General features: G+C 50.3%; 1 protein-coding gene across 1 annotated transcript in view; it reads left to right on the top strand.

Moving 5' to 3' along the window:
- Window positions 1-12,900, top strand: part of LOC122383431 (transcriptional activator cubitus interruptus-like) — a 132,204-nt gene that overhangs the window by 13,850 nt on the left and 105,454 nt on the right. Inside the window, exon 2 of the mRNA XM_043369825.1 lies at window positions 3,706-3,858. Within this exon, the coding sequence (XP_043225760.1) occupies window positions 3,843-3,858 (16 nt within the window). The 5' untranslated portion in view covers window positions 3,706-3,842. The remainder of the gene's footprint in view (window positions 1-3,705; window positions 3,859-12,900) is intronic.

The following is a 12,900-nucleotide window of genomic DNA, read 5'->3' on the forward strand; positions in this document are numbered from 1 at the left end:
GGTAGCGGGGATTATGGCGGGCAAAGTGCGCCCGCCCGGCCGTGGGTGGACACTGCGCGGGCCGGCCGGCCGTGCACGTCAGTCGCCGAGACCGTCGAGGACATATTCGAGCGGTAAACGCCGCCGAATGTGTGTGCCGAGCGGAGTCGGGCGCGTGCAGCGAGCACAGCGACTGCCTAATGCGCAAAAGAATGCGCTGCAACGATCGTAAACCGGCCCAACAATGCTCAGACATCGACGAAAAGTGATCGTTTTGTACGGATATCTTGGCTGGCACTGTCCGCCTCAGAATTGCAATAAAATACGTCACCGCCTGCTGCTGGAGCCAGTTGCCGAGATCTGTATTAGTGAGCTTACGGGCTAAAGACCACAAAGCTTACTGCTCATTGCAAGTACTCAAAATACCTCATCAGTTTCTATTGAATAAATGAATAGCAAGTGGGTATTTTTAATTCCTCACATTGTTTTGGTCAGTTGCTTAGGAACATCTGACATTAGCAGGTCGTAATGTAGATAATATGCAGGCCCTGTTCAGGAGTATATCTTTTTTTCAAGTTCTGTGTATTTCCAACTGCGTGATATGATAAGAATGTTGGGATGCATTATATATGACAATACTGAAGACACGCCCGGATGGATAAATTGTGTAAGTGCAAGTCCGTATGGATAAATTGCTATGCTTTTCGAAAAGACACAAAAGAAGGAAAAGAAGAATACAGTCTTTAACTGGAAGTTAAAAGACTGAAAACGCTGCTGCTGATTAATTTTGCTGCGCATACCTATCTGCGGCCTGTCTTGTTATAAAAATCGGAATTTTTGTGTCAACAAGATTATACTTACAGAGAAAATCATTTCTTTTCAATAACGGGCCAACATACAGGAGCGTGCGCATTAATCCCGCGGAGCTGGCATGCTTCGGGCGGATCTAATGACCCTGTGAGACGAGTAGGGGAGCCGAACCAGTTCAATGGCATCCTCTGTATGCTGAAACCGTCTGGAATGGACGCTATGGAGTCATCCCCAGTCATAATCGGGATCAAGGTCGTGTACGTGATTACGATATCGGTTGCCGTCTGACTGCCAACTGACTGCTGACCGTTCAATGCTGACTATGGTACTGTGCGTAAAACAAATGTTTGACACGTTTGCGATATATTTTGGGCTGTCAGTTGGAATAAGCATGCTTCATAGGCTGCCCAGCAGACGTTAATGCTCGTAGGTGACCCATTGTATTTGGTATTTACCTTGTGAAATATAATGACAGCGGGCCAATCAAAAACTGTTTCCCGCTTTTCGCCGCGAATGTATGTAACGATCAGTGACTGCATACGCAGATTGCACTCCCCCCTACCCAGCCTGTGTTCCGCCCGTATACCACAGTCCACTCTCAGTCCGGGGATGGAAGGGGAAGGTGAGGGGCGGGGGAGGGGGGCGGTAGTTCGGCTGTCGTCGCTCGGCTGCACGGGCCGCCTAGCAATGCGGTCGGCCGGCTCACCTTGCCGGCCCGGTGCCGGGATCAGATGAGCGCCGGGCCGCCGCCGACCCGTCTACAGTGATGGATCGGCCCGGTCCGCCGCGCTCCGATTTCGCTCCTTTGTAATCTGCTGGCATTAGACGGCCAACAGGTTCTCGAAGATGCGCCGGCTGGATACGACGGCCGCGCACTGATTTCGTTTCTGGTCGCGACGGCCTCTTTGACGACGTTAATATTTAACAATCCGTCATTCGGTTTCTGTAATTGGTGTGAGCACAAAAAGCGCTGGCCCGGCTATCGGATCCGGCTGCCGTTGTGTTGTGACAGCGTTTTGGTAGTGGTCGCCGCTCGTCTGGTCTGTGAAGGGGGGGGGGGGGAGGTCGAGGAGTGCTGCGCCGGTGAAGGGCGATCTCGGGCTCTAAGATCCTGGAGCTTCCGAGGTCGGGTATTTTTTTTTTTTTTTTAGTCTGTGGGTTGATTATCCGAAACCGTTTCCGTCCATTTGCAGTTTCTCCGGGATATTTGTTATATCAGCTGATCCGAATGCTCTGAATGGATGGGCTTTTAAAGTCGGGAATCATACTTATTGATATATCTGTTACAGGCAATGTGTGGAATCAGGCATTCTATAGAATGCCTAGGCATTCTATAGAATACCTGACCGACCAGGCATTCTATAGAATCCCTAGGCATTCTATAGAATCCCTGACTGCTTAGGCATTCTATAGAATGCCTGGCTTAAGCTCCCAGGCATTCTATAGAATGCCCAAGTATTCTAATTGTCCCAAACAGCACTCCAAAATTCTTTGTTGAATTAGGCCGGTCGTCACCTGAAACCATTTCAGGGCAATGAGATGAGAGGAAGCGAGGGAGAAATTGGGCTATGCCAGCAACCAAATGGTGCGCCGCAAGCAGCAACTGATCCAATCCCGTTGGCACGGGAGAGCCACGGCGCAAGGGACAGGCCAACCAGTCGCTCAAACGGTTACCCTCGGAGGATTATGCTGCTACGGATACTAAGCTGCACTAGTGGAGTGTTGGCTGGGTGGGTGAACCGTAAGCCAGAATCGAAAGTGCTTACAAATTACGATGGGTTTGTTCTGATGCTAGAAATGACGGTGAGGAATATAACAAAAAAGCATCATCTTACATCGTCATAAGCACTTCGTGTAACTACTCTCAATATACATGGGCAGCTTAACCTACACTGCAATGTCAGGGAATAAACTGAATAAATGGTTCATTATTCGACGCCCGGGCGGTGGCCCGGCCGTAACAAGAGCCGGATTAGGTGCTGTTCGATCTCCCCTTCCAACTTGACTTCTGAGCCTTGCGGTGTTCGAACGGTCGTCAAAATAATGAAATTGGACTCCAGCAATGCTTTGGTAATGTTCCTAAGGATGCCAAATCTAAAACAGCTATGTAGTTAAGCCATTTTTAGGTCAGGCCCATTTTTGGCCATTTTTGACTCGAAGCTGCATTTTCTCCAGTTTGACCGTAAATCGATGCTATGTCTTCCAGAGGGCAAATCCTCAAAAATGGACGCTTTTGCAAACTTTTTCCTTCGCGAATTTTTGACCAAATGCGTTTCCGATAATGACATTAACACCATCGTCTTTCTAGCGTCGAGACGAATACTCTGTACTCTCCGAATGAAAGCCTAAAAGATGATCTACAGCTTGACCTAATATTTAATAAGGTTAGATTGAATACCTGACATGAAAAATTGACTGAGTGAACATTTAACATAGCTGACCGCAAGGTAGCCTGGCAGAAATAATAACGTTGCATATCGGTTCGCACTCATAATCTTATACAGCCTTCACTCATTTGTTGGTAAGATACGTATATTTCCCAGGCATTCTATAGAATGCCTGAAAATCAGGCATTCTATAGAATGTCTAGGGATTCTATAGAATCCCTGGTGGGTCAGGCATTCTATAGAATGCCTAGGGATTCTATAGAATGCCTGGTCGGTCAGGCATTCTATAGAATGCCTAGGCATTCTATAGAATGCCTGATTCCACACATTACCTGTAACATATCTACTATACTATTGTTGGTCTATCTCGTAATCTATTAAGCTATCAGGTTATCTGCCTTATTATCGGGCGCTGGCCATTTACGTCTAAAGCAATTATGACATTACTTTGTTTAAATAAGCTGCCATTACCATGCTAGTTGTGCTCTGTGTCATATCTGTAATCGCTGTCGTCTCTGTGCCATTCCAGATTACACCAGCGCACCTGTTTACCCGTGCCGGACCCGGCTCACACAGCTCCCGGGCGCCGAGAGAGCGCTGTGGCCTGCGGCGGTGCCTGCGGGGCGCGGATGACGCCCCCTCCGCACCGGCCGCCGCTGCCGCCCGATGGACCCCTTCACTGGTGAGTACCCTCGCTGGAACCCCTCTGTTCCAGTCTGTATAGTGTATATCCCCTTATTCGTATAAAATCCATCGCCATAAATAGGTAGCAGGGCTGTCCTCTTCCATTGTAAATACCCGGGCAGCGCTTGTCGAACAGCACTGCGGATCCGAAGGTTGGGACTTTAATTGTGAAAAACCGCCCGCCCGCCGCCAAACGCAAACACCGCAAAACGCGCAAAACGCACGCCCAAAACGCAAACGCAAACTTCGCAAAAAAAGAAACAATCGCCCGCCCGCCGAAAAACGCAGAAAAAAAACGCAAAAAATGCAAAAAACGCCGCAAAAAGCAAACACCGCCGCCGCAAAAAAAACGCCCGCATCGCCCGCCGCCAGCCGCAAAACGCCGCAAAAAAGGCCGCCCGCCGCAAACCACAAAACGCCGCAAAAACGGCCGCCCGCCGCAAACCGAAACACGCCGCAAAAAACGGCCGCCCGCCGCAAACCGCCGCTAAAACGGCCGCCCGCCGCCAAACGCAAACACCGTAAAAAACACCCGCATCGCCCGCCCGCCCACCGCCAAACACAAAAACCGCAAAAAACGCAAACACCGCCGCAAAAAACGCCCGCAACGCCCGCCCGCCCGCCGCCAACCGCAAAACGCCGCAAAAAAACGGCCGCCCGCCGCCAAACGCAAACACCGAAAAAACGCAAACACCGCCGCAAAAAACGCCCGCCGTGGGCAAAACGCAAACACTGACGCATTAAGACAAATATGACGCCTTGCGGCAAATGTGATGCATTCATATCTGCCGTTAAGGCAGCCATACCTCAATCACAGCGCATCCTAATCGTCCCATGTTCGACAAAGATACGCACATTCTGCGATTTGCGGCAAAAATGGCGCTTTGAGACAAACGTGGCGCACTGCAACAAACGTGGCGCACTTGTTCCTGCCGCTTAACAATGCATCCAGCCACCAAATTTTAGCCCAATCGGACTTAAACTGACAAAGTTATGTACATTTGAATATTTCACTATAAAATATCTCCGCCACGAAGGTGCCCATCTTCGCACGTGTGCCACGTAACTACTGGTGGTGTAAGCAGGACTTGTCCCCTCGCCGGTTGAACTATTTTAGGCTTCCTGACTGGTGCTGTTTTCGTGCTATAACGCCACAAATCGGCAAACACACGATAATCTGGGAGGTACGCGACTCAAACACGTGGCCACGTGGCACGTGCCGGACCTCTGATAGCTTCACAGTTCACGCCACGTGATGACCCATCGGCGTGGCCATCAGCAAGTAAAAGATGACCCCGGCCGATGTCACCGTCTCTGAACAGTGGACGGCTAAACTCGAAAAACGGGAAAATGTAGGGAAATTTCACCTTTCGAATATATAATTTCCCCAGAATTTTAAATTTTTCATTTTACAAAAAATCCGAGATAGCAGTTTTTTAGCCCCCTTCATTCTGTGCCTATACCCGTTTTCAGATCGACCCTATCATAAAAACTGACGACCTGACGGCTATTTCCCCCATTCCTTGCGTTTCACAATGCTAGTATATTTAAGCACCAAAATTGACCACGTGCCACGGCACGTGCAATTGCACGTGCGCCACGTGACCACTAGTGCGACAAGCTGGACTCATCTGCTCACCGGCTGCGTTGATTTGGTGTCGCTAAGTGGAGTGGTTTCCACGCCATAGGACCCCCAGTTGGCCAATGTCGGATTTTCCCGGAGGTTACCCCATCAAACACGTTTGCACGTGGCACGTGCTTTTCAATCGCCCCATATCTGACCCATACCACGTGGTAGCCGACACCCCGGTGCACAATATATTGGAACATTTTCAAAATCTAACGTGGAAATTTTTGGCAAAATTGATTTGAAAATAATTTTTTGAAATCGCCATAGGCTCAGCATGGGGTAACTATCCGTTCCAATTACCCGAAATTGTATCCTATGATTTTTAAATAATTAACCCCAAATGTTGAGGTGCCAGCCCTAGATCCGACCCTAAAAATATCAGCAAATATAATTGACGAAATTTTTCGCAAATCGAATTTTAATTTTTTCCCCATGTTAACCCTATGGGAAAATGCACGTGCCGATTACCCCAAAACGGGCCCATTATATTTTATGCAACTTTGCCACAAGGTAGCTCCCCCATAGGGGACTAAACGCTGAAAATGGCAAGAAAGTTGACCGTGCCGTTTTTGCGGGAGTCAAAATGACCAAAATCGCGGCCGAAACGCTAAACACCCCCCTAGAGAGGTAGCTCAGGTTGGGATTTTCAATAGAAAATCACAATTCTAAAGAATAGTGATTTGTCTTAATTGAAAAGTCCCAACCTTCGGATAGGCCCGGGCAGCGCTTGTCGAACAGCACTGCGGATCCGAAGGTTGGGACTTTAATTGTGAAAAACCGCCCGCCCGCCGCCAAACGTAAACACCGCAAAACGCGCAAAACGCACGCCTAAAACGCCAACGCAAACTTGGCAAAAAAAAAACAATCGCCCGCCCGCCGAAAACCGCAGAAAAAAAAAACGCACAAAATGCCGCAAAAAACGCGCGTCCGCAAAACGCAAACACCGCAAAAAACGCAAACACCGCTGCCGCAAAAAAACGCCCGCATCGCCCGCTGCCAACCGCGAAACGCCGCAAAAAACGGCCGCACGCTGCGAACCGCAAAACGCCGCAAAAACGGCCGCCCGCCGCAAACCGCTAAACGCCGCAAAAAGCGACCGCCCGCCGCCCGCCGCTAACCGCAAATAACGGCCGGCCGCCGGCAACCGCAAAACGCCGTAAAAAACGGCCGCCCGCCGCAAACCACAAAACGCGGCAAAAAACGGCCGCCCGCCGCAAACCGCAAAACGCCGCAAAAAACGGCCGCCCGCCGCAAACCGCCGCTAAAACGGCCGCCCGCCGCCAAACGCAAACAGCAAAAACACCCGCATCGCCCGCCCGCCCGCCGCCAAGCACAAAAAACGCAAAAACGCAAACATCGCCGCAAAAAAACGCCCGCAACGCACGCACGCCCGCCGCCAACCGCAAAACGCCGCAAAAAACGGCCGCCCGCCGCCAAACGCAAACACCGCCAAAAACGCAAAAACGGCCCACGCCGTCAAACGCAAACACCGAAAAAAACGCAAACACCGCCGCAAAAAACGCCCGCCGTAGGCAAAACGCAAACGCTGACGCATTAAGACAAATATGGCGCCCTGCGGCAAATGTGTTGCATTCATATCTGCCGTTTAAGCAGCCATCCCTTAATTACAGCGCATCCTAATCGTCCAATGTTCGACAAAGTTACGCACATTCTGCGCTTTGCGGCAAAAATGGCGCTTTGAGACAAACGTGGCGCACTGCAACAAACATGGCGCATTCGTTCATGTCGCTTAACAATTCATCCACCCACCAAATTCTAGCCCAATCGGACTTAAACTGAAAAAGCTATGTACATTTGGATATTTCACTATAAAATATCTCCGCAACGGAGGTGCCCAAGTTTGTACGTGTGCCACGTGACCACCGGTGGTGCAAGCAGGACTTGTCCCCTCACTCATTGCACCATTTCAGTGTTCCTGGCTTGTGCTGTTTTCGTGCTATAAGGCCACAAGTCGGCAAACACACGATAATCTGGGAGGTACGTGACTCAAACACGTGGCCACGTGGCACGTGCCGGACCTCTGACAGCTTCACCGTTCACGCCACGTGATGACCCATCGACGTGGCCATCAGCATGTAAAAGAGGACCCCGGCCGGTGTCACCGTCTCTGAACAGTGGACGGCTAAACTCGAAAAACGGGAAAATTTAGGGAAATTTCACCTTTCGAATATATAATTTCCCCAGAATTTTGAATTTTTTATTTTACAAAAAATCTGAGATAGCAGTTTTTTAGCCCCCTTCATTCTGTGCCTATACCCGTTTTCAGATCGACCCTATCATAAAAACTGACGGCCTGACGGCTATTTCCCCCATTCCTTGCATTTCACAATGTTGGTGTATTTAAGAACAAAAATTGACCCCGTGCCACGGCACGTGCAATAGCACGTGCGCCACGTGACCACTGGTGCGACAAGCTGGACTCATCTGCTCACCGGCTGCATTGATTTGGTGTCGCTAGATGAAGTCGTTTCCGCGCCATAGGACCCCCAGTTGGACAATGTCGGATTTTCCCGGAGGTTACCCCATCAAACACGTTTGCACGTGGCACGTGCTTTTCAATCGCCCCATATCTGACCCATACCATGTGGTAGCCGACACCCCGGGGCACAACATATTGGAACATTTTCAAAATCTAACGTGGAAATTTTTTGCAAAATCGATTTGAAAATAATTTTTCGAAATCGCCATAGGCTCAACATGGGGTAACTGTCCGTCACGATTACCCGAAACTGTACCCTATGATTTTTAAATAATTACCCCCAGAAGGTGAGGTGCCAGCCCAAGAACTGACCCTAAAAAAGTGGACAAATATTACTGAACAGATTTTGCGCAAATCGCATTTTTAATTTTTCCCCATGTTAACCCTATGGGAAAATGCACGTGCCGATTACCCCAAAACGGGTTAATTATATTTCAAGCGACCGGTACCAGCCGGTAGCTCCCCCACACGGGACCAAACGCTGAAAATGGCAAGAAAATCTACCGAGCCGTTTCGGCGGCGATCAAAATGACCCAAATCGCGGCAGAAACGCTAAACACCCCCCTAGAGAGGTAGCTCAGGTTGGGATTTTCAATAGAAAATCACAATTCTAAAGAATAGTGATTGTTCTTAATTGAAAAGTCCCAACCTTCGGATAGGCCCGGGCAGCGCTTGTCGAACAGCTCTGCGGATCCGAAGGTTGGGACTTTAATTGTGAAAAACCGCCCGCCCGCCGCCAAACGCAAAACCGCAAAACGCACGCCCAAAACGCAAACGCAAACTTCGCAAAAAAAAACAATCGCCCGCCCGCCGAAAACCGTAGAAAAAAAAAACGCAAAAAACGCCACAAAAACGCCCGCCCGCGGCAAAACGCAAACACTGCCGCCGCAAAAAAACGCATCGCCCGCCGCCAACCGCGCAACGCCGCAAAAAAAAACGGCCGCCCGCCGCAAACTGCAACACCGCAAATAACGGCCGGCCGCCAGCAACCGCAAAACGCCGCAAAAAAAACGGCCGCCCGCCGGCAACCGCAAAACACCGCAGAAAAACGGCCGCCCGCCACAAACCGCAAAACGCCGCAAAAAACGGCCGCCCGCCGCAAACCGCGCCCGCAGGCAAACGCAAACACCGCAAAAAAACGCAAATACCGCCGCAAAAAACGCCCGCATCGAACGCCCGCCCGCCGCCAACCGCAAAACGCCGCAAAAAACGACCGCCCGCCGCGAAACGCAAACACCACTAAAAACGCAAAATCGGCCGCCCGCCGCCAAACGCAAACACCGAAAAAAAAACGCAAACACCGCCGCAAAAAAACGCACGCCGTCCGTTAAACGCAAACACTGACGCATTAAGACAAATATGGCGCCTTGCGGCAAGTGTGGTGCATTCATAGCTGCCGTTTAAGTAGCCATCCCTCAATCAAAGCGCATCCTAATCGTCCCATGTTCGACAAAGTTACGCATATTCTGTGATTTGCGGCAAAAATGGCACTTTGAGACAAACGTGGCGCACCGCGACAAACGTGGCGCATTCGTTCCTGTCGCTTAACAATTCATCCACCCACCAAATTCTAGCCCAATCGGACTTAAACTGACAAAGTTATATACATTTAAATATTTCACTTTAAAATATCTCCGCAACGGAGGTGCCCAGATTTGCACGTGTGCCACGTGACCACCGGTGGTGCAAGCATGACTTGTCCCCTCATCGATTGTGCCATTTCAGGCTTCCTGACTGGTGCTGTTTTCGTGCTATAAGGCCACAAATCGGCAAACACACGATAATATGGGAGGTACTCGGCTCAAACACGTGGCCACGTGGCACGTGCCGGACCTTTGACAGCTTAACGGCTCACGCCACGTCATGACCAATATAAGTGGCCATCGGCATGTAAAAGATGGCCCCGTCTGGTGTCACCGTCTCTGAACAGTGGACGGCTAAACTTGAAAAAGGGGAAAATTGAGGGAAATTTTACCTTTCGAATATATAATTTCACCAGAATTTTCAGCTTTTCATTTTACAAAAAATCCGAGATAGCAGTTTCTTAGACCCTTTCATTTTGTGTCTATGCCCGTTTTCAGATCGACCCTATCATAAAAACTGACGGCCTGACGGCCATTTCCCCCATTCCCTGCATTTCACAATGCTAGTATATTTAAGCACCAAAATTGACCCTTTGCCACGGCACGTGCAATAGCACGTGCGCCACGTGACCGCTAGTGCGACAAGCTGGACTCATCTGCTCACCGGCTGCGTTGATTTGGTGTCGCTAGGTGGAGTGGTTTCCACGCCATAGGACCCCCAGTTGGCCAATGTCGGATTTTCCCGGGGGTTACCCCATCAAACACGTTTGCACGTGGCACGTGCTTTTCAATCGCCCCATATCTGACCCATACCATGTGGTAGCCGACACCCCGGGGCACAACATATTGGAACATTTTCAAAATCTAACGTGGAAATTTTTTGCAAAATCGATTTGAAAATAATTTTTCGAAATCGCCATAGGCTCAACATGGGGTAACTATCCGTCCCGATTACCCGAAACTGTACCCTATGATTTTTAAATAACTAACATCAAAAGGTGAGGTGCCAGGCCGAGATCCGATCCTAAAAATATCAGCAAATATAATTGACGAAATTTTTCGCAAATCGAATTTCCAATTTTTCCCCATGTTAACCCTATGGGAAAATGCACGTGCGGATTACCCCAAAACGGGTTAATTATATTTCAAGCGACCGATGCCAGCCGGTAGCTCCCCCACACGGGACCAAACGCTGAAAATAGCAAAAAATTCTACCGTGCCGTTTTCTTCCCTATCAAGATGACCAAAATCGCGGCAGAAACGCTAAACACCCCCCTAGAGAGGTAGCTCAGGTTGGGATTTTCAATAGAAAATCACAATTCTAAAGAATAGTGATTGTTCTTAATTGAAAAGTCCCAACCTTCGGATACCAACATCGACTCACAGCACCTCAAGTAGACACCAGATACCAAAACAAAACGATAAGTCTGTCGGGCCTTGCTTTTTTTACCATAATCACGTGCGGCGTCTGGCGGTGTCGTGCCGCCGTGGTACTGCCGTCAGGGCCGCTCGTCTCCGGTTCCCCGGTGTCAGTATTGGTTTACGTGATGGACGGCGCCGCGCCTCTGACGGATGGTGTGAACAGAACGTTCGTCATTAGCCGGCACGGCCCGGTGTAAACAGCAGTTTAACATGCGTCAAATGCGCGCACACGCACACGCGTACTTACATAACGTGGTGTCAAGTGGCTGTCCGTAACACGTGATGCAGAGTGTGTGATTGGCGTCAATTGGACCTCCACGCCTGCAGGCGATAAGGGTATTGTGGCTGCTCCACCGAGCCTATAACTGGAACGCTCTTGTGGCTAGCTGCTATCTAACAACCGGACAATTACGTGGGCTCGGGAGATTAAGTGCGGTTCGAGCAGAGTTCTTTGTGCGCCGAGCCCAGAGGTGCAGTCCGTTCTCATGAGCGCACCGACTGCGCGGATGATAGAGCTAAATGCCTACTTTCATTTCATCCGCTGTTAATTAGCCCAGTCATTTGAAACACTTAATTAACACGAGAACGTGTAATAGCGCCTGTTGAGAAATGGTTGGCGGTAATTTTGCGCTAATGGAACGCCTGGACAACGGGAAGTCTTCAGGAAGGACCAAACGTATCTGGTGATGTCTTTCTGTGAGCAGCTGCAGTCTCCGTGGATGCAGGATACGTTCCTGTGCATCCGTTGCAGTCACTGGAGACAGGCTGGCACTGCCAGCGTTCCCATGCATTGGAATGCACGTATACGCTGATTGACAGGTCTCAGTGAAGGCCAGCTCAAATCTGCAGCTCACTTGGCAGTCTAAGTGGACTGTATCGGCTCCCTGACATGATGTCTCTGTGCTCACGTCATGTCATGTCATGTCGCCGTGCTCGGTGACAGGCCTGCCGACCGCGTCCCGCCGTGTCATCTCGTCTCCTCTTCACCCCGCTCTCAGCGCGTTCCCAGCGCACCAAAATGGCCCCCAAAACGGGTGTCAAAGGCTGCGGCTGCCCTTTTTCTCGGCTGCAATTATGCAGCCTGCTTCACGCCATCTCGCGCGGCGGCAGCCATTTTGAATCTGGCCGGCGCCCGATGCGGCGGCGGATAGTGGCGCGGCTGCGGCGAGCTATGTCGCGGCGGCGCGGCGACACGACGCGGCCGCCGCATCTGTCACCAGCGCGCCGGGAGCGCCGCCAGTGAGCCGGGAGCGCCGGTATCAACCACTCCTAAGTCCTAACAACCGCTCCTTATGCATGCGACCGGTCGGCGCGGTATGAAACGGCGCTACTCTCCGTTGGCCGTCTATTTCAGTCGTCTCTGCCTCCATGTACCCATTTCATCTCCGCATTCGTCTCCGTCTGCCGTCTGCCGTCTCCGTCTCTGTATTCGTCCTCACCGTCCCCGCCGTCTTCTCCAGGCCGTCTCTGTTTTCACGCGGTGCGAGCGACTTTAGCGAGTGTCATTTGAGCGAACGTCATTTGAGCGAACCATTTTCAGCGACTGGCAACTTAGCGAATATCAAATTGAGCGATTATCAAATATAGCGATTATCAATTTAAGCGAAAGCTATGCTTCAGCGACATCTATTTCGTCGACTACAGTTTGAGCGACTGTCATTTCAGCGAAGCACTTCATCGTCCCGTAACGGTGTATTTTTTCTTTTTCCTTTTGCGAGCGTACGTACAACGAATGTTTCCGGAACTTTTCATGGTTATCCGGAACTGGATGGCGGATGTCACGTGCAAAGTTCAGACATTAAGCTCCAAATTTAATGCCACATTTCTCAAAAATTTCAGCGGTTCGATTTCACCCCCCCCCCCCCTGCTGTTTGCCAATCAATAATGATGACCAAACGTTTGTTC

The sequence above is a fragment of the Amphibalanus amphitrite genome, unplaced genomic scaffold, assembly GCF_019059575.1.
Source record: "Amphibalanus amphitrite isolate SeventyFive unplaced genomic scaffold, NRLGWU_Aamphi_draft 000163F_arrow, whole genome shotgun sequence".
Lineage (NCBI taxonomy): Eukaryota > Metazoa > Arthropoda > Thecostraca > Balanomorpha > Balanidae > Amphibalanus > Amphibalanus amphitrite.